Here is a 22,431-nt window from a genome sequence, read left to right as displayed (position 1 = left end):
TAAGCTAATGTAAGCATGATTTATCAAATTTCCCATTTATAATAGGGGCCTTTTGGGAATCAATGAGAATACTAAAATAAAAATATAATATTATTTTAGCTTGTTATTATTTGTTATACGAGCTATTTTTATGCATCAATAGTCATATTTTAGCATTATAATATATAGGACACTCTGTTAAGTTGAACCAATGAGTATCAAATTGAGCTCCAATTAATATATGGGTGTGTAACAGCAATGCTATGCTCTATATATATATATATATATGTGGCATTTATGGTTAGTGGTCCCACCATCTAAAGAAAATATAAATAAAGGAGGCAGTAGAAAAGAATGATTATTTTAGGATTAGGAATGGAAACATTATCTGGTACCGGTATTGTTCCATTTAGAAAACCCTTATTATCATTATTAAATACAAATAAAGGTCGCAACAAGTTGAGTTTTAGTATCAAATGTAGAGTTAATGGAAACGAAAACGATGATGATGATGCTCCTCTCTCGTCCACTGCTTCCGCTTACGCTCTTCTTGGCCTCCAGCCCACCTGTTCACCTTCTCAACTCAAAGCAGCTTTTCGCCACAAAGTAAACTACTTTCCTTTTTTTTTGTTATATAAAACCATTTATCTTTTGTAATTTATTTGCTCAACTCGAATATATATATATCTATATATATTATATATATATGTAAAGGTGAAGCAGTTCCATCCGGATGTGAATAGAACTGGGGAATATTCTGATGCAATGATTCGACGCGTTATTCAGGCTTATGAGGTAATAATACCAATATTATATAATGTATAAATATACTCGAATGCTATGGTTGTGATTGAGCTAAATAGTAACATGGTCATGTTATTATGCAGATGTTATCCAATTGCAGCCGATTGGAGATTATTGAAAGGTAAAATTTTGAAGTGGGTGGCACTGGCTGTACTGTTTTATCTTACTTTTATTAGTGTATCACCAAACCAATGCTGTTAAAGTTGTAAAAATTTTATGTTTGTTTGAAGTGAATGTTTGGATCCTTTTGAGAAGCCTGAATGTGAAGCATTGGATCTCTTCGTGAATGAGGCTCTTTGTGTTGGAAAAGGTAGATGATTGATTATTTTGTTCTATTCAAGTTTAACATTTTGTATAAAATAGAAAATTTTGCTAGTGGTGGGTGGAAAAGGTTTCTAAATATTCATATTTTCTTTCCGCTCCATAATTCCAGTCTTGTTTTCGCTAATGTGTTCATACAATTCTCTAAAGGAGCTCTTAGGGAAATACCCTACTCTAGAGTAAATTTAATGGCATTGTTTATCAGTTTATTAGCATTGTTTTATTACATGTACAACTTAGTTTATCAAATTTAACAACATGGTTCATCAGATTTGAACTTGGTTTATCGATTTAAAAGAAGTGTATCCTTCCCTTAGTTATCCTTTCTTTGAATTATATGCAGGGTGCCCATATTCATGCGTAACAAGAGCCCCTCATGCCTTCACGTTTGCTTCTACTGGAACTGCAAGAGCAACTTCTCAAGGTTGGTTTAAGTCCCTTCTCAGTTCCTTCTGTTTTCATAAATGCTTCTTTATTTAGAAGATTATACAGTTCCCAAAAATCAGAATTTGAATGAATATGAAAGGGCGGTTATTTTAAGATATTCCTGTTCTAAAATCAGGACATGGTGAAGATTACCAAGTTCAGCTTGCTGTTGGTCAGTGCCCAAGAAGTTGTATTCATTATGTTACACCCTCGCAGAGAATTATTCTAGAGGAGTTACTTGATAGGTAACCATATAATCCCTGCTTATCATCCGCTAATACAGTCAAGTTTCTCAGCTTGAAAACTTGCTAATTCAAATTTCTGCACTTACCAGCTCATGGAATGTCTTCTGATATTGAGCAATTTTACATGAAACTCATTGATCTTATTTTTCTTCATTTTGTGTGGTTTTGTCTTGATTTGTAGCATCTTGAACATGCCTTATAATAGCGCAGCTGAGGCAGATTTGCTATATGGTCTTATAGTTAAAGCAAAGTATGAGAACAATCGATACCAAAAGCCAAAGAAGCAACCCAAAGTTTCAACAGAAAATGTGGATTGGTTTTGAGTTCCTGCCTGTATAAAAAAATAAGCCCATGTATGTTGAGAAATGAAATCAATCCTCTACAGAGATCTTCACCTTAGTGCTCAATGCACCTTAGCTACATGTCAGCTATGCAATACAGAAAGTGGTCCTGAATGTCAATCTGTTAGAATTGTTGTAAATTGAGTGGCAGGTCATCAGAATTTGTTAGAATATTCCCTCTATAAATTCTTGAACGTTGTAAGAGCATGACAGCTCATTCTCTATTTCCTCTTGTACCACTCACTCATCTATAAATACAATAACCTCAGCTCCTTCAATAATGAGTTGTGATTACACAAAATATACAGAGCATATAATTTAAACTTGGTATCAGAGCTCTACCGCCACTACCACTGGCAACCGACGAAAACCCCAAATCCACCGGCCACAGCTCCCCAACCCAATCCGCCATCGGCAACACTCAACCCAGAGATAGTTACCCTTCGTCCCAGCCACTACCAACATATTCCTCTCACTTTACGTCTCTCAATCAGCCATTCTCACTCAAACTTGACAGAAATAATTTTACCCTGTGGAAAACTATGGTTTCGACCATAGTCCGAGGCCATTGTCTTCATGGCTATCTGTCCGGCACGAAATCCAGTCCACCCGAATTTCTCTCGGCCGAAGGGGTACTGGAGAAGACGAAGAACTTCAGATCAACATTGAATACGAACAGTGGATCATCAACGATCAATTACTTATGGGTTGGCTTTACAGCTCTATGTCTGAAGCCATCGCAACGGAGGTTATGGGGTCAACCTCAGCTGCAGATCTATGGAGGGCCTTAGAAAATCTTTACGGTGCTCACTCCAAAGCGAAAATGGATGACACTCGAACACTGATTCAAACCACAAGAAAGGGAAGCTCGACAATGGTGGAATATCTTCGACAGAAGAAAAACTGGGCCGACATACTCACACTGGCAGGAGACCCATATCCTGTAGCCCATTTAATCTCCAATGTTCTATCCGGCTTAGGCATTGAATATATATCCATTGTTACTCAGATTGAAGCCAGGCCCAGTACTACATGGCAGGAGCTGCAGGACCTTCTACTAAGCTTCGACAGTAAGATTGAGAGGCTCCAAACTCTCTCATCAACAGACAAAGCAGCCAGCTCAGTGGCACCACAAGCTAACATGGTTGCCAAATCAACCTCAACTGGTTCATCATCCAGTAGAGGTCGTGGATCTCACTTCAATCCAAATCAACACTCTGGAGGTCGTGGCTCTAAATTCAACAGTGGCAGAGGAGGTTACAGTAGCAGATCTCGTGGAAGGGGGCGTGGAACTAACTCAAGACCAACTTGCCAAGTCTGTGGCAAGTATGGTCACAGTGCAGCAGTTTGCTAAAATCGGTTTGATGAAAGCTACATGGGTTCAGACCCAAATCTCAATCAACAACAGTCGAAAACTGGAGCCAATGCTTTCATTGCAACCCCTGAGATTTTGGACAGTGACGCATGGTTTGCCGACAGCGGTGCAAGCAACCATATCACTTTAGATGCCTCCAACATGAACCAGAAAACGGAATATGGTGGTAAGGAAACGGTGACTGTTGGAAATGGTAACAAACTCACTATCTGTCACACTGGTAATGGCATTCTCGAAGCCAAAAATGGCCAGAAATTATTGCTAAGAGAGATGCTTTATGTTCCTCAAATAGCTAAAAATTTAATAAACATTTCCAAACTTACCAGTCATAATGATGTTGTTGTTGAATTTCACTCTGATTTTTTCTTTGTGAAGGACAAAACAACAAGGAAGGTGCTACTTCGAGGGGTGCTTAAAGACGAATTATACCAGCTAGATACATCACCATCTCAAACAACTCAATCAACTCAGTCCTCATCCAAGTCTTCTTTGTTTTCTGGTGTAGCCACAGTTTCCTCAAAAAATGTAAATCAGTCAGTGACTAATGAGTCCTCTATTTCAAAAATTGATGTTTGGCATAGGCGTTTAGGCCATCCATCAAACAAAGTTCTAAATCGAGTCTTAGAATCAACCAATGTAAGAATCTCCAAGAATGAAATGAAACACTTCTGTAATGCCTGTCAGTATGGAAAATCACATGCTCTTCCTTTCAACTTGTCTCAAACTCGTGCCAAAGCTGTCCTTGATTTAATTCATACTGACTTATGGGGTCCTGCCCTAGTTGCATCTGATGTGAACCGTAGATTTTATATTCATTTTGTGGATGACTATAGTAGATTCACATGGCTATATCCACTTAAATTTAAAAATGATGCTCTCACTGCTTTCACTCATTTCAAAGCATTAGTCGAGAACAAGTTTGAAAAGAAAATAAAGTGTCTTCGCACAGACTGGGGAGGAGAGTATTAGCCATTCACTAATCTTGTCAACACTCATGGGATTGAGTTCAATCATTCCTGTCCTCACACCTCAGCTTAAAATGGACGAGCTGAGAGAAAACACCGTCATATTGTTGAAATGGGACTTACACTTCTCGCTCAAGCACATATGCCCCTCAAGTATTGGTGTGATGCTTTTCACACTGCTGTGTACCTCATAAACAGACTTCCAACCCCTCTTCTTCAGCACAAGTCACCCTATGAAACTCTTTATTCTAGAAAACCCGACTATGAGTTTCTAAAAACTTTCGGTGCAGTGTGTTTCCCTTGCCTACGTCCTTACCACAATCACAAATTCCAGTTCCACTCCATCAAATGTGTCAACTTAGGATTCAGTGACTCTCACAAAGGCTATCGATGCCTTAGTCCCACTGGTCGTGTCTATATCTCTCGTAATGTCATCTTCAATGAGCTCAAATTCCCATTTCAGGATGGTTTTCTTAATAACTATCACACCCCTACACCTCGTCATTCACAGCTCATCTTGGACAGCCCTTCCCACTCCGTGTCTCTCCACTGCTCCACCATTGCCCCCCTCTGCATCTGACTGTGCTAATCTGTCTCCAGCATCCTCTGAAGATGCACCGGCCTCTCCTACGACACCACATTCTCCATCCTCACAGGTATCTGGCTCGCATTCTTCTCCTTTATTCTCTGCTGAAGATATTGTTGCTACAGATCTTGAGGGGGACATGCCAACCATCCTAGATCCTGCACCACCAGCTGCTCCAGTCGGTCGAACTGGTCCTGTGTCCACTCATCCCATGGTGACCCGAGCCAAAGACGACATTTACAAACCCAAAACATACCTCAGTCAAGCTCAGGCTATTTCTATGAGTGACCTGCCAACTAGTGTAACCGCAGCTCTTTTACACAAAGGATGGAATGCAGCAATGTCCACAGAATTTGGTGCACTTATAGCCAACAAGACATGGACTCTAGTTCCAACATCTGATGAGTATAATCTGGTTGGTAACAAGTGGATCTTCAGGATCAAAAGAAACCCGGATGGCACCATTCAAAGATTGAAGGTAAGACTCGTTGCAAAAGGATTTCATCAAAGAGTTGGAATAGACTTTGGAGAGACTTTCAGCCCTGTGATCAAGGCCTCTACAGTCCGAATTGTTCTTACAATTGCAGTTTCAAAAGGTTGGGACATAAGACAACTTGACATAAACAATGCTTTTCTAAATAGAGAACTTGAAGATGTCTACATGACACAACCCGAAGGATTTGAAGATCCACACAAAGACACTATGTTTGCAAGCTAAACAAGTCACTTTATGGATTAAAACAAGCTCCAAGAGCTTGGTTCGATAAACTCAAGGGCACCCTGCTGAACTGGAAATTTAGAAACTCAAAAGTTGATACATCACTTTTCTTCTACAGAGATGAAAAAGTAACTATACTAGTCCTGATCTATGTCGATGACATAATTGTGACTGGAAATGACACACTCAAGATGAGAAGTTTCATCGCTGAATTGAACGAGAGATTTACTCTCAAAGACTTAGGCGCCCTGCATTTCTTCCTTGGGATTGAAGTTCACAGAGACGAATCTGGTATGTACCTCACACAAACACAATACATTGAAGATCTCTTGAGAAAAACCAGCATGATGCACCTCAAACCTTGTCCTACTCCAGTTACAGCCGTCAAACCTATGTCTCTTACTGATGGAGAACCAATGCATAATCCCACTACATATCGAAGTGTTATAGGTGCTTTGCAATACCTTTGCCACACAAGACCCGATATAGCTTATGCAGTAAATAAGCTAAGTCAATTCTTGCAAGCACCAATAACCGTGCACTGGAGTGGAGCAAAAAGAGTGCTCAGATATCTTAAAGGCAGCATGGGACAAGGACTTCACATCTGTAACAGCAACAAGCTATCCATAATGGATTTCTCGGATGCCGATTGGGCTTGCTGCCCTGATGATAGGCGCTCAGTTGCAGGATACTGTGTTTATCTCAGGGATACCTTAGTATCTTGGTCTTCTAAAAAGCAAGCTGTTGTGTCAAGGTCAAGCACCGAATCGGAATATAGAGCTCTAGCACATGTCGCTGTTGAAATTTCATGGATAAAATCATTGCTGCAGTGTAATGCCCCAGATTCCCTAATGTGGTTTAACGGCTGGATTTGTAGGCCGGGAGGGCCATAATTGTTTAATTATGCCATTTAATGTGTTTATGTATGTTTATGAGAATTATATTATAGTATAATGTTAATTGTATGCATGTCGGTGATATATGTTGAGACCACATTATGATGTGGGTTTGTTCGAGCTGTTCGACATGAGACGATCGTTGATTATTGATTAGCGGTTTAGTCACAACAGGTTTAAGTGTCGGGACTTGGGTTGAGTCTCGGGGTGATTTTGATGGTTAGAGCGTTACCGGGAGATAAAGGGTAACGGGAGGTGAGTTAATGGTGTTTATGATTTTTGAGAATAGCGAGAATTGGAGAGCGTTAATTATGATTAACGAGTTTGGAGGAAAGTACCAAAAATGCCCTTGGGAGTCTTTAGAAACCATTAATTGACCTAGGGGTAAAATGGACATTTCACCCCTAGGATAGATATAACACTCTTGGCTGAAGAAAATAGTGAAGGAAAACAGAGTATATTTCAGAGTTCTCCCGTACCTTCTTTTCCTCACTGTTCTTTGTGGTTTTTGAACCAATTTTGAGGATTCAAGCTTAGGAAGCAAGCCTTGGGAGTTTGGGAGTGTGTTCCACTATTGAAGAGCTTCATAAGCCAAGCTTTGGGTAAGTTTCTAACCATAGTTTCTCTGGTTTGCTCTGTTTTGGTTTTGTTTTGCAGCTGAAATGTTTAGGGTGAATTCATGGTTTTTGTTGGGAGTTTTGGCTAGGGTTCCCATGCTTGTGATGTTTGGGGTGTGTTGGGATGGTTTTTGGGTTCATTTGGCATCAAAAATATGCTTTGGAAGCTTGGAGATCGAGTTAGAAACGAAGGAGATGAAGAAGGTCGGTTCAGGGATGTTTTGGGCTGGAGGTAGCGCTACAGCGCCCACCCTAGGGCGCTATAGCGCTCCTCAGGAGGGTTTGTGGTCTTTGGGAGGTTCTGAGTAGAGCGCTGTGGCGCTAGGGGTTGAGCGCTGTAGCGCTACCCTGCTCCTTCCAAACCCCGTTTTGAGTGTTTTTAAGGGTTTTTGACTTGGGGTTTCAATCCTTAAGGCCCGGGATCGATTCTACTCACCGTGTGGGCATGTTTCGAGGTCCCGAGGGTGGTGCTTAGGTTAAGACCCTATTATTGTGGATTCTCATTAATGGAGGTTATAATTGGTTGTGATTAGGTAACCGCTAAGGAACTAAAAGACCGATCGTTCTCAGGGGTCGTCTTTATCATACTTCTCGCTCGAACTTGAGGTAAGAAAACAGTGTATGGATATAGTTGCACCCTGTACAGGTATATGACATGCATGGTTTGATATTGAGGCTTGTTGGTTGATATGTGTGAACGTGGATTGCATGTTAAATGCTAATGAATGCTGATTACCTGTTTAAGACACTGACTAGTCAGGGACCGACTCTAAAGTCGACGATCACGCATTGAATGACTCTATAGCATTAATGTGGGACCGACCCTAGGGTCGAAGAACTTATAAGCGGCGCCTGGTCTACGACCAGATGACTATAGCCAAGGTATATGACCCCGGTGACCGTTTGTCACGTGGCTAAGGGACGTTGTCCATAGTTTCGACTCTAGAGTCGTGAGGAAGGTTATGTTGGTGACCAATCACCATGCACCTGTCCTGAACAAACTTATGAACGAAACACTTATCGATTAGGCCCTGGTGACCCTATCGTCACATGGCTAGAGGGAGCGATGCTCATTACTGTGACTTTTGGCTATTGTCACCTATTCGTTGGACTGATAGTCCTGAATGGTTACTATGATCGTTGTTGATATTATATCATATCTTATCATGTTTTCTTGCTGGGCCTTGGCTCATGGGTGCTATGTGGTGCAGGTAAAGGAAAGGAAAAGCTTGGCCAGCCCTGAGTGGAGAGCTTGGGCGGTGTTGTGTACATACAGGGCCGCTTGACCGCCACGGTCAAGGAGTTCTCAGAGGGACTAGGGGTTTACCCTATTTTTGCCGCTTAGGCCGGCGGAGTTTGTAAATTTGGAACTGTAGCGACTCTTTTGTATTACAAACCACTTGTAAACATTTTGAAAGGCTCATGAGCAGTTTATTTACTTAATGAAATGTACCCTTTCTTTTTTTACTGATTTTCACCTTAACCCGATAATAACACTTAGATCACGTTTTTAACCAAAGGACTCGGGTAGCAGGTCAAATTTCCGGTTCACCGTTCTCCGTAACTGTTCTGGGGTAGCCAGGGCGTTACATGCAGGAACTGAATTTCAAATTTTCAAAGCCACCTATAACATGGTGTGACAACATTAGTGCAAGAGCGCTAGCTGCAAATCCCGTGTATCACGCAAGGACAAAACATATTGAGATAGACATTCATTATGTGCGCGATAAAGTTCTTCAGAAGCGACTTGAAGTGCGGTACATTCCTTCACATGACCAAATTGTTGATCTATTCACAAAGGGACTGTCACACTCAAGGTTTTCATTTCTGGTAGACAAACTCGGTGTCAGGTCTTTCCCCTTTCGTTTGAGCAAGGGTGTTGAGAAATGAAATCAATCCTCTACAGAGATCTTCACCTTAGTGCTCAATGCACCTTAGCTACGTGTCAGCTGTGCAATAGAGAAAGTGGTCCTGAATATCTTTCTGTTAGAATTGTTGTAAATTGAGTGGCAGGTCATTAGAATTTGTTAGAATATTCCCTCTGTAAATTCTTGAACGTTGTAAGAGTATGACAGCTCATTCTCTATTTCCTCTTGTACCACTCACTCATCTATAAATACAATAACCTCAGCTCCTTCAATAATGAGCTGTGATTACACAAAATATACGGAGCATATAATTTAAACTATGTATACTTTGAGAAAGCTAAATGCTTTGCCTAATCTCACTGTTTATATTGTTCCACTTGTGAATATATGATTGCAATAGTTACTCATTTTACCCCCATTTTGTTACACAAAGAAAGAAAAGATATATATTTCATGTTTTTGTAGATACTCACCTTCCTTTGAAACATATGTTCCTCTACAGATTAGCCAATTCTCTGGCTTGTATCTTTCACTTAATCAGTCAAACAACAATTTTGAAGGACACATACCAGAGAATATTAGAAAGCTATTATCTGTACAGGCAATTGACTATTCCATTAATAACTTTTCTGGTGTTATACTAATAGGCCCCCAATACACAACACTTATTCTAGAAGAAATAAAAACAAATTAAGTAGAGGGTATTTTGTAATTCTAGGTTATTATTCTGTTATGTTTATTAATAGCAGATCCTAATCTCTATATATAGAGCCTCTTGGGTAGGAAGCTAACTGGGAATTGGGATCCTTTGGGATGGGGTTCGGGAGAGCCGAAGGTTTCTCGAATCACCTTCACTATTGTATTCGATTTCTTTCCATCAATAAAATAGTATTCAGTTCTATGTGTTTATCTCTCTCTTCTCCACTTGATCAATCTCCGTCTCTTATTGTATACAAAAATCTGTTCTGAATTTTCCTAGGGAGATTTTGGGTACCATCATATTCAAGTTCAATTAGAGGCTGCATTGCTTTGGAGTATTTGAACTTCTCTAACAACATGCTTCAATTCAAGGTCCTATTCCAGAGTCAATGAAAGAAATCACGTATCTTGGAGGTTGGACTTGAGTCATAATCAATTAAATGGCCCTATTCCCAGTTGGATTGGAAATTAACCGGTGATCAAGACCCTCAATCTATCATATAACATATTATCTGGAATAGAAGTACTGATAATTTCACTCTTTAAGTTACTTATTTTATTATTACTTATTTTATTATTATTATTTTTGGTATTTTATTTATTATTGACATTAAATGTATACATTTTTAGATTTACGTGTATTGGAATACAATTGTAAAAGTTACGGTAAATATGTCATTTATTAAATTTTTATGCTAAATTTAACACTATTTTTGCATCTTGCAATAGAGATGGCCTAAGTTTACTTGTTATGTGGGTTGGGTTCGTTATTAGGAACTTTCTCTTTAAAATAGGGGATGGAAAGCAACATTACATGGTTACAAGTGATTTCTAGAGCATCCATGGGATGTTTATTTTTTCATTTCTATTTTATTTTTTCTACTTATGTTCTTTAAATCTTTTGTTTTTTAATATTTATTTATTATTTCAAATCTTTTTTTTAATTGTTATTTTTATAAAACTTAACTTTTTTTATTAATATTATATAAAAAAAATTATATTAAATTTAATTGTGATTGTTTTGCAAAGACTTTTTTTTTTGTGATATGAATTATTTTTTTATTTATTGTATGATTTTTTTTAGACTTTTATTGTACTTTTTTTTCCAATATGGAAGGCAATAGTTATTTGATTGATTACCTTTCATATTTCTAAATCTGATTTTTTTTTCTAGATCTAAGTTAAATAGCATGCTATCATGAGGGGTAACTAGTTATACTGAGAGGGGTAACTAGTTTCCTATATTTACAGGTAACTGGTTACCTTAAAGGTCTAAAATTATACATATAGTAGTATAAGATAGTAACTGGTTACTTATCTCAAATCTGAACGAAAATATCAAATTTGAAGAAAAAAATCATGATTAGATCTTAAAAGCAATCATAAAACTAAAAAAAACTATTGAAGAAAAAGAAGAATAGGAACTTGTATATTAAGTTACATAGGTAACCAGTTACCTAAAAAAAACTCAAAAATTTACAAATATATTAGAAGATGGAGGGAACCAGTTACTTATCTCATAACTGAAGATAGAACAATATATATATATATATTTATATATAAAACAAAAAAATTAGATCTAATCTGCGACACGAGAAGAAGAAATTATATTTGCAATAATATGAGTAATTGTTTACCTAAAAAACTTAAAAATTTACACATGTTAGTGGTTACTTTCCAAAAAAAAAAATCAGATCTAAAGATTACAGCAGTAGAAGATATAGGATTTATGATTGTTGCAAGCAAAAGAAGAAGAAGAATAAGGAGTTGTGGATGAGCGTTGCTGGAAGGGTGGGGCAAGTTGATCGATCGGTTCTTTAGAAGGAACTTTTGCCAAGTTGTGTTTATGGGAGTGATCGAAAACAATAATTTCGAATGTACCCCTGGACGTGTTTTGATTTGAATTTGAATTTTCTTATTTAGTTACTTACAAGGCTTTTTTCCATAAATTCTTAACTTATTTTTAAATTTTTACCATAGAATTTGGGAAAGGTATATTCCCCGTATTTTAGCAAATCATATAGGTGTAAAAGCCATAAATCTGAAAATTCGCCATAAAAAAAATTACAAAACTACTTTGGGCCCAAACCCAAAATAAAGTCCAAGCCCGAAAGTCAAACCCTAACCCTAACTCTCCTTAACCCTCCCCTCTCATTCATTTGAACGGACACAATAGCTTAGCTGCCGTAAGAGTATCACTGCTCTTCTCTCTTTCACGCCGGCTGTGTCTCATACCAGGTAAATTCTCTGAAATTTGTGGCATTTACTACCAGATTTCTTAGCTGAATTTCTAAATGTATTGAATAGGACAATATTTGATCATAATCATTCTAGTTATTCTTAAGAAGAAAAATGTAAAAACAGTGATGATAATTTCTTTCTTACGTAACTGAGAAATAGGGATCTGAAAGGTTTCAAGGCCTGAAATGAGTCTTTACAAAGATATATACGTGTATTGAATGAATATATGGTTATAAACATATATAGTTGCATAATATACAATTAGTGGATTCCCTTATTGTCTTTAGTTCATTTAGCTCCCTCACTCCATTAATTTTGTATTTTGTGTCTTACTTGTAATAATCACAGCTTGCCTTTTTATAATTACTCTCACAGATATATATTTCATCTTTCTCTCTGCTTCTGCTTCTGGTTTGATCTTTATTTTTATTTTTTTTATATTCTGTGGCATTTGTTAACTGGATTTTCAGCTTGGTGCATTTTCGTCTTAGTTTGAATCATTGAATTCGTGTTTTCTTTTCCTTGTTGGGACTTTCTTTTTCAAATTGTAAAGCACCTGTGAACTTGGTTTTGAGCTTTGAGCATTTTAAGAGATGAACATTTGAGAAGATACTGATGGTATTATCAGTGTATGCTTTGTGGTATATTCTGTGATATCATATGCGAATTACTTTGTGATATATAATGTTGTTAGTTTATGGTTTGGTTTTGCTATAAATTTTAGAATTTTATATATGCTTATGTTTGAATTTGCAGCTTTATTTACACTCAACAGATTAACATATACACATAAAAAAGATATATCTTCTACAAAAGAGACATTATGCTAAGCTAGTTTGGCATGTTATTTGATTCTTTTGGTACAGAACAAGCAAATATGAGTCGAGGAAGTGCAGCAGCTCCCAAGGGGAAGAAGAAGGGAGCAACATTTACAATTGACTGCGGTAAGCCAGTGGAGGACAAGATCATGGATATTGCATCTCTTGAGAAGTTTCTTCAGGAGAGGATTAAGGTCGGTGGCAAGGCCGGCGCCCTCGGTGACTCAGTCACTGTTACCCGTGAGAAGAGCAAGATTACTGTTACATCTGACAGTAATTTCTCCAAGAGGTAACATTTGCTGCCATTGAAAGTTTGTGTCGAGTGTTGGCCTGCTTTGAGTATGCATTTCTGATGGCTATGCCTTTAGAAGCAAAGAACTTTATTTTTATTTTTAGATATTCCAAATCTGTATTTGATTGCTTGGCTCAAAGGTGACTGCAAGGGAAACTTTACTTGTCATATACATATATAAGTACGTTGATTTATATGCCACAAACCTTTGGATTTGAATTGTATTCAAATGATTTTAGGTTTGTGTGTGAATTTGGTTCATTTATGATTTAAGTTGTCTGATGCTGATGCTGTTGATCTGTTTACTTTCTTGTGTTTAGGTATTTGAAATACTTGACTAAGAAGTATTTGAAAAAGCACAATGTCCGTGATTGGCTCCGTGTGATCTCATCCAACAAGGATCGTAATGTTTATGAACTGAGGTACTTCAACATTGCCGAGAACGAGGGTGAGGAGGAAGATTAAACCTCTGTAATATTTAATTTGTCGGAAGAACTTAATTTTCTTGTTGCCAGAATTTCCTTTTTAGTTCCAATATGGTGGTGTTTTTACTGAAAACTAATTATGCTTCACAATTTTGTTTATTAAAGCTAGAGATTTTGAAATATTTCTGCTGTTTTATGAGAATATATTAGCATGTTTGGATCTCGGATTTGATCTATAGTTATCTCTTAAATTTTCTATGTTTCTGTAGTGCTTTAATATCGAGTGATGCCCCTAATTTGGCTTGCCGAATCGACATATTTTATTTGTTATGTGTTAAGTAATGAGCAATGGTTTGTTGTTACAATCCTTTTGCGGATCACGAGTATTTGAAGGTGCCCTGCTTCAGTCAATGGTCTTCCTTTTTGCCTGTGAATGTAAAATTTAACCTCTTGGTATGGTAGCAGATTTATGTGCCACTTTTCACTCTCATTTACCATAAGAAATACTAGCAATTGTATTTCAGTATATTTAAACGGTTAATGAAGTGGGAATGATTATATAATTAACTTGGGATAATTGGAAAACTATCTCCATTTGCCCAATTGGCATTTCTGTCTTGTCTCCAAGTGAAGCACTATTATCGTCCTAGATAGTGACAATTCTTTTTCAAAATCTTAAGCTTGGGAAGCATATTTTTCTACAAATATATAAATAACGTTAAATTTGAATAAATTATTAACATTTTTGCAATATAAATATATTCAGTATATAATCTTGCTTGTTATGTATGATAATAGTTAAAACAAAAAACAAACGAGATCCAAAATGTTAGATGCTAAGAGGGACCAAAAGATAAAAGAAAAAATAAATTTAGAGATGATAGATGAAAACTCTATCTTCTATTTATTATGTTGCACAACTCCATCTTCTCTCTCTCAACTTCTGTCTTTGCAACCACCGGTAATTCTCACTCTTTGTTTTCATGTGTGATTTAGTTTGATTCTTGAAAATGGGAATGAAACATTATTCAATGTGATTTTGTTTCTCATTTAAAATAGAGCCTACGATTTTAATAGGTTCTAAGAAAACTTAGTGTTAATAATATTTTTTCAATAGATAAATGTGTGACTGCTCATAAAACATGTGACCGACATGTGTCAAAACATGATACCTAAGGAAGAGCTAATTAGTTAGAACCGTCAAGGCCCCAAGGGCCATAAAACACGTGACCTCCGAGAACCATCAAGAGATATGCCGGTTCTTCAAGGAAGTCCAAAGGACGGTGTTCGAGCAACAATCTCCTGTCTTGGGAACATTTTGCATCCTACAAGAAGCACTTATCCACGTGTCCACTCGTGAGAAGCAGGGACCACTTTAATGTGTGTGCCCACCTACCTCCAACATTAGCGGTAGTTACATGGAAATGTGGGTGTCCCCTCCGTACGGCCCACAAAGAGGATGTCACAAGACCATAATCGCCCTTGGAAACAGGTTGTGCACCACTTGACACTGACACCACTACCCCAATCATGGTCGTACGCACATGGAGCTGATAGTCTCTAAGGAGTTTACTTGGTGGACAAGTATGGACCTCCTCGCAAGTCACCTTAAACACACTTTGCACCATTTTTCTATTGTAATTCGTGATTAAATCAATAATTGTATTTCTTATGTACCAAACCCCAATTAGAAGTTATTAATTTCCCCAACCCGTCTATAAATAGGATTGGAAACTTATTGTAAAGAACAAGCCAACTTATGCTGCAAAAATATTGCTAAATTGCAAAGAGAACTTGAATCTGTGCATGCTCTTTCATTAATACAACTGACTAAGTTTAAGGGGTGCCTTTTTTTCCTTCTAAATTTAATTAATAAACTTAAATGCTTAAAAATTATCACTCTTATTTATATTCTCTAGTTCATTTTTGTTTAGTGCCTTTTTTTCCTTCTAAATAAGTATGATGTCATATAGTATATTATTTTATCTATTTTGTTACAAAGAAGAAAATATTAAACTAAAATTACTTACTAAAATTGCCTAGAGTGCATTATTTTTAATAAATTAATTCTTTTAAAATACTTTTTATTAAATTTTACATAAATATCAGTATCATTTAGAGTTTTATTTGCACCGAAAAAAACTATAAATATACCACATTTTTAATAAATAAAATGGGATATACTTAAATCACAAATTAATCCTCATGCAAAATTCTATGTACCAAAAAATAATAAAATCGGTATCTTTTCAAGTTCTAGAATTTTTTTTCGAAGACCAATTTTGTAAATAAAGGTTGTTGTCTCTATAAAAAATAATAATTTAATAAATAAAATGGAATGTACTTAAATCATGGGTGTACTTTGTACTTTTTGGGTGCGCAAATATAAGCCCCATTATTTATTTCGGCAAGCCACATTCGGGGGGCATCACTTGATATAAAGCACCATAGAAACATTGAAAAATTACGAGATAACTATAGATCAAATCCGAGATCCAAACATGCTAATATATTCTCATAAAACAGCAGAAATATTTCAAAATCTCTAGCTTCAATAAACAAAATTGTGAAGAATAATTGGTTTTCAGTAAAAACATCAAAAGGAAATTCTGGCAACAAGAATATTAAGTTCTGACAAATTAAATATTACAGAGGTTTAATCTTCCTCCTCACCCTCGTTCTCGGCAATGTTGAAGTACCTCAGTTCATAAACATTACGATCCTTGTTGGATGAGATCACACGGAGCCAATCACGAACATTGTGCTTTTTCAAATACTTCTTAGTCAAGTATTTCAAATACCTAAACAAAAGAAAGTAAACAACACCATCAGCATCAGACAACTTAAATCATAAATGAACCAAAATCACACACAAACATAAAATCATTTGAATACAATTCAATTCCAAAGGTTTGTGGCATATAAATCAACGTACTTATATATGTATATGACAAGTAAAGTTTCCCTTGCAGTCACCTTTGAGCCAAGCAATCAAATACAGATTTGGAATATCTAAAAATAAAAATAAAGTTCTTTGCTTCTAAAGGCATAGCCATCAGAAATGCATACTCAAAGCAGGCCAACACTCGACACAAACTTTCAATGGCAGCAAATGTTACCTCTTGGAGAAATTACTGTCAGATGTAACAGTAATCTTGCTCTTCTCACGGGTAACAGTGACTGAGTCACCGAGGGCACCGGCCTTGCCACCGACCTTAATCCTCTCCTGAAGAAACTTCTCAAGAGATGCAATATCCATGATCTTGTCCTCCACTGGCTTACCGCAGTCAATTGTAAATGTTGCTCCCTTCTTCTTCCCCTTGGGAGCTGCTGCACTTCCTCGACTCATATTTGCTTGTTCTGTACCAAAAGAATCAAATAACATGCCAAACTAGCTCAGCATAATGTTCTGTACCATGCGTACATGTTAATCTGTTGCGTGCAAATAGAGCTGTAAATTCAAACATAAGCATATATAAAATTCTAAAATTTATAGCAAAAAACAAACCATAGACTTGTAATATTATACATCACAAAGTATCTTCTCAAATATTCATCTCTTAAAATGCTTAAAGTTCAAAACCCAGTTCACATGTACATTACAAGGAAAAGAAAACATGAATTCAATAATTCAAAAGAAGACAAAAATACAACAAGCTGAAAAGACAGTTAACAAATGCCACACAATATAAAAATAATAATAAAAAAGATCAAACCAGAAGCAGAGAGAAAGATGATATATATATATACCTGTGAGGGTAATTATGAAAAGGCAAGCTGTGATTATTACGAGTAAGACACACAAAATACAATATAATGGAGTGAGGGAGCTAAATGATCTAAAGACAATAAAGGAATCCTCTATTGCATACTATGCACAAAGTGAGTAACTATATATGTTTATAACCATATATTCATTCAATACATATATCTCTTTGTAAAGACTCATTTCAGGCCTTGAAACCTTCCAGATCCCTACTTCTTCAGACACATTTCTTCCGTCACGTAAGAGAGAATTATCATCACTAATTTTACATTTTCTTCTTCTAAATGACTAGAATGATTATGATAAATAGTCTTATAATACCACACCACACATTTAGAATTTCAGCTAAGAAATATGGTAGTAGATGCCACAAATTTCAAACAAATTACCTGGTGTATGACAGAGCCGGCGCGAGGGGAGAGTTGAAAGAGGGAAGCAGTGAGACTCTCACGGCGGCTAGGCTATTGTGTCCGCGCAAATGAATGAGAGGAGAGAGTTAAGGAGAGTTAGGGTTAGGGTTTGATTATTGGGCTGGGACTTCATTTTGGGTTTGGGCTGAATATTGTGGATATTACATGAAACATAAAGATTTTTTTTTTTTTTTTTTGAGGAAATTACAATTTATATGGGATTTTTATTAGAGTGTCCAAAAATATAGTTTTTTTCAAAAAAAGTTTTATTTTCCCATATTTTTTTTTATAAAAGTTGGTTTATGTCATAGTTTTACTCTTAATCAAGTTTTATTAATTTGGAAAGGTATGTTTGAAATTTGATTATTATTTTTTTAGCTTATTTGTTTTTTTATATGGTTTTTATATTAAATTTTTCTTTGGTTGTTTTGCAAATTTTTTTTGTAATATAAATTGTTTTTAAAATTATTTTTATTTATTATAAACACGTTTTTTTTTTATATTGTACGCTTTTTTTTTTATATTGTACGCTTTTTTTTTTCAAATCCTGGGTAAGGTAACCAGTTACTTTATTGATCTTTGACAGTTATGTAAAAAAAAATCTTAGAGCTAGGTTAAATAACATGCACCAGGAGGAGTAACCAGTGGTAACCATTATCCTGAGATGAGTAACTTTTTTTCATAAGAGGGGTAACCAGTTACCTAAGAGGGGTGACAAGTTACTCATGTTAAATATGAAAAGAAACATCAAATTTGAAGAAAAAAGTGGAAGAACACTTCGTTAAAAAATGAAGAAGAAGTAACTATGATTTAGTAACATAGGTAACCAGTTACCATAAATACACACACATCAGAATGTGAAAGTAACCAGTTACCCCAAGAAATATATACACAAAGAACGTGACGATAACCAGTTACCCATTCACGTTTTCATATTTTTATTAGTTTTATTTCCAAATTTTGGTATCCCTACAAGTGTTACAGTAAAAAGAAATGGCTGAAAATTTTGATTTTAATTTTTTTTACATATAGTGGAAAAAACTATAAAAAATTACAATAATAAAAGATAATAACAATAATAATAAAAATAGTAAAATAATTATGTAATGTTAAAATATATGTGTGAAAAAAAAAAGAAATGGAATGAGAAAATAATAAGTACAAAAATGAAAAAAAAAAACAAAAGAAATAATGAATGAAAAAAATAGATGAATAAATAAGAATGAAAAGAAGAAGACAAATAATATAAAAATGTAAAGAAAAAAAATGAATGAAAAAATTGGTAGAAAAAAAAGAAAAAAAAAAGCTCATATGTGTGAAAAAAGAAAAAAAAAATGGAAGGAGACAATAATAAATACAAAAATGAAGAAAAAATAGAATGAAAAAAAAACTGAAAAAATATGAACAAAAAAATAATAATACAAATGAAATAAAAAAAATAGATAAATGAATAAAAATTAAAATAAGAAGAAGAATAAGAATGGAAAATTTGAAAGAAAAAAAATGATGAAGGAAAAAATTAGTAGAAAAAATAAGTAAGGAAAAAAAACTGAAAAAATAATAAAAAAATGAAGGAAAAAATTAAAAATTAAAAATTAAAAAAATAAAATAAAATTACCTTCAAAATCAAAGAAAACATAATTATGATAAAAAAATGTGGCATTTCCATATTTTAGTTAGCTACTAATTGTGTTTTCCATACTTTAACTTTTTCTTTAATAAATTTTCCCATACAAATTAAGAAAAATATAATTATCATATTTTTGCACATTGGTATAAAAACTATATTTTTTAAAAATTCCCATTTATATATATATATTTGAGAAGATTACATAAAATCGGAAAAATAAATATAGAAACATATTTATGGGAAATAATAATTATACAAAATATGATAAGTTTTGAAGAAAAAAAATTAAATATGATAATTTCATATAATATAAAAACTAGATTACCATAATCATAAATACACAAAATTCTCTCTCACATCTTTTTTCTCTCCCTCACGATATATCTATCTTTTCTCCTTTCTTTTATCTCTCCTCCCCCATTTGGTTCTCTCATCTCAGTCCTCCGCCGGTGATGCTACCTCCACCCCACCCCTGACGGCAACGTACCTCCCCCTCTGGTTCTTCATCTTCTTTTTCTTCTTCTTCTTCTTCAGATCTAGTTTTGTTTTTGTTTTATTTATTCTTCTTCTTCCTTTTCACATCTGGTTTTGTCATTTCAAATATGTTTTTGCACTTCATATTTAATTTAACTGTAACCAGTTACAATTACGATCTGTTCTGATTTCTGGGTTTTTCTTTTTAAATATATTTAAGTAACCGGGTACAATGATGTCTAATTGTTTTTATTCATATATATATTTTTAAATCTAGCTGTAACCAGTTACAATAACGATTAATTTAGAATTGTTTGTTTAAATCTAATTTTGTTTTTACACCTGACTAAGTAACCAGGTATCATGGCGATTGGTTTTTTTTTATATCTGAATTTGTAACCAATTACGATTATAGCTAGTTTAGCTTTTTTGTTTGTGATCCTATGTGTTTCCAAGTCTGGCAAAGTAACCAGTTACCATCACAACTGGTTTTTTTTCATATCTATTTTGTTTATCAGACCTAGCTGTAACCGGTTACCTTCACGACCAATTTAGTTTATTTTTTTCATATCAGTTTTTTTCAAATCTCACTAAGTAACCAGTTACAATTCAGCTGATATTTTGATAATGGTACATTACTAAAAAAACAAAATTATTTTTATAGTTGTAACTAGTTACTACAACACCACTTAAAAAAACATATTTTTATTGTTATAACCAGTTACCACACACCACTAAATAAAATTGACAATGACACAAGATTATTATTACAAAAAAAAATCAAAATTGTTTTGATAGTGGTAACTAGTTAATGCGGATAAAATGTTGATTGAAAAAGATAAAAAATAGAATAAAATAATAAGAAATAGGAATAAAAAGTATGGTGATGAATGTCACATTTTTTTCTTCAAAGAATTATGTAAAAAAAAATATTTTATAAAATATAAATGATAAAAAATAATACATATAAATTAAAATTATAACAATAATCTCAAAACATATAAAAACTAACTACTAAAAATGTATAAAAGATAAAATATGGTATTCAAATATATGGAAAAAAAAACTCTCATAAAAATGTAAACAAAAAAAATATGCCATAAAAAATTTAAGAAAAAAAAACTACCATATTTTTCAAAGTTTAAGAAAAAATCTCATATTTGGTTTAATTTCCTCATTTTTTTTTATAAATATGCTTTTTTTTTATCTTAAGTATACTTAGTAAAAAATTTCAGTATTAATTTTTTTTAATTACTTTTAGGATATTCATATTTTTTTATTATAAGTTTATATTATATATACATATATACAATTAATTGTATAATTGTATATATAAAATAGCACTTTCCTCCATCATTTATATATATATATATATATTATTGTTAGTTGACCGCGTTTTTGGCCAACGACGTTGTTATACCCAGGTTTCGAGCCATAGTAAATATGACCTCGAAAGCTGAGTTCGCAACAAATGGTCTCGTGAGGATTAGAGTGATCTAGGATTGTAAGTCGAGCCTGCAGAGTATGATGTATGATCTCGAATGCGGTGATCTCGAAATGACCTCGATCTCGAAAGGTAGCTCCGAGAACACCTTCATCTTCAGGAACTTCGGAGCATGATTCTTGAGCTCGATGTCCCATCTCGAAATAAACGTTAGCTCGGGAGATGTCAGTGGCTCGCACAATGACATGAGACCAGAAATGCTGGAGCCTTGAAGATACGCTATAACCACCTTGAATATCTACAAGTATAATAACTATGAGATGTAGCCCTCATTAATTGATGTAAATCCCCAAGAATTGTGGGATATTATTTAATACGGTTATACGCCCCCTGATCTTTGGGGGACGTTTCCTTTAATATCTGATTATTGGCATTTAAAGCCATTTATTTGTATTCACAAAAGAGTAACTACCCAAAATATGTGGGATAGTATTCTGCACCCTTCTCTATAAATAGAGAAGGCGTGCACCATTGTAGAGGACCGAAATTCTGATCCTTGAGAGAAAACTCTGGAGAATTCTTGCTAAAGAATTGTTCAGAGATAATCTTGAGGTTAATAACAGAGACTCGTGGACTAGGCAGATTTAACTGCTGAACCACGTAAAAAACCGTGTCTGATTCGTTTGTTTATTTTTGGCCATTGTCTTAAATTGTTTACGTGCTCTCTTCTTTTATCTGTTGACGAAAAACGGCGTCAACAGTTTGGTGCTTTCATTGAGAGCCTTAAGCATTCATCCCTGAGAGATTCATGGCTGCAAACAATCAGAACACTCCTGAAGAAAATTACCCAAGGCGTCCTGGAAAACAGCCAATGGAGAACCCGGACGCTGATGAAAGGAGTGGGTCCTCCGATTCCCGGGGGCCACCTCCACAACCAAGGGATGAGGACATGTACTATAACCCTGAACGTTATGTCCCTATTGTAGAATTGGAGAATCGGCAGCTGAAACAGTTGTTGGCAGAAGCCAACAAACGTAACGAGGAGTTGACTAGGATAGCCGCAGAGGCGCAGGTGGCTCAGCCCCCGCCTC

The 22,431-nt window shown here is 35.1% G+C and overlaps 3 protein-coding genes across 4 annotated transcripts; 2 read left to right on the top strand and 1 right to left on the bottom strand.

The window, feature by feature from the left end:
• Positions 1 to 338: 338 nt before the first annotated feature.
• On the top strand, positions 339 to 2,417 carry LOC133790919 (uncharacterized). Its single transcript, XM_062228761.1, has 7 exons — positions 339 to 585; positions 694 to 774; positions 867 to 904; positions 1,014 to 1,093; positions 1,448 to 1,528; positions 1,667 to 1,775; positions 1,957 to 2,417. Exons 1-7 carry the CDS (start codon positions 355 to 357, stop codon positions 2,096 to 2,098), a joined length of 762 nt encoding a protein of 253 aa, XP_062084745.1. The 5' UTR covers positions 339 to 354; the 3' UTR covers positions 2,099 to 2,417.
• Positions 2,418 to 11,924: 9,507 nt separating this feature from the next.
• Positions 11,925 to 13,839, top strand: LOC133790918 (large ribosomal subunit protein eL22z). Its single transcript, XM_062228759.1, has 3 exons — positions 11,925 to 12,078; positions 12,948 to 13,188; positions 13,512 to 13,839. Exons 2-3 carry the CDS (start codon positions 12,959 to 12,961, stop codon positions 13,654 to 13,656), a joined length of 375 nt encoding a protein of 124 aa, XP_062084743.1. The 5' UTR covers positions 11,925 to 12,078; positions 12,948 to 12,958; the 3' UTR covers positions 13,657 to 13,839.
• A 2,268-nt stretch (positions 13,840 to 16,107) lies between these two features.
• LOC133790917 (large ribosomal subunit protein eL22z) lies at positions 16,108 to 17,929 on the bottom strand. Of its 2 annotated transcripts, none has more exons than XM_062228758.1 (3): positions 17,772 to 17,929; positions 16,736 to 16,976; positions 16,108 to 16,417 (listed from the first exon to the last, which is right to left on the bottom strand). In XM_062228758.1, exons 2-3 carry the CDS (start codon positions 16,963 to 16,965, stop codon positions 16,273 to 16,275), a joined length of 375 nt encoding a protein of 124 aa, XP_062084742.1. In that variant the 5' UTR covers positions 16,966 to 16,976; positions 17,772 to 17,929; the 3' UTR covers positions 16,108 to 16,272. The 2 variants fall into 2 exon arrangements, with proteins under 2 accessions (XP_062084742.1, XP_062084741.1); XM_062228757.1 differs by having other exon boundaries at positions 16,736 to 17,067; positions 17,772 to 17,892.
• Positions 17,930 to 22,431: the final 4,502 nt, after the last annotated feature.

The sequence above is a fragment of the Humulus lupulus genome, chromosome 7 (assembly GCF_963169125.1).
Source record: "Humulus lupulus chromosome 7, drHumLupu1.1, whole genome shotgun sequence".
Taxonomy (NCBI): domain Eukaryota; kingdom Viridiplantae; phylum Streptophyta; class Magnoliopsida; order Rosales; family Cannabaceae; genus Humulus; species Humulus lupulus.
The sequence above is the reverse complement of the archived record's forward strand: the minus strand, read 5'-3'. Positions and strand labels throughout refer to the sequence as shown.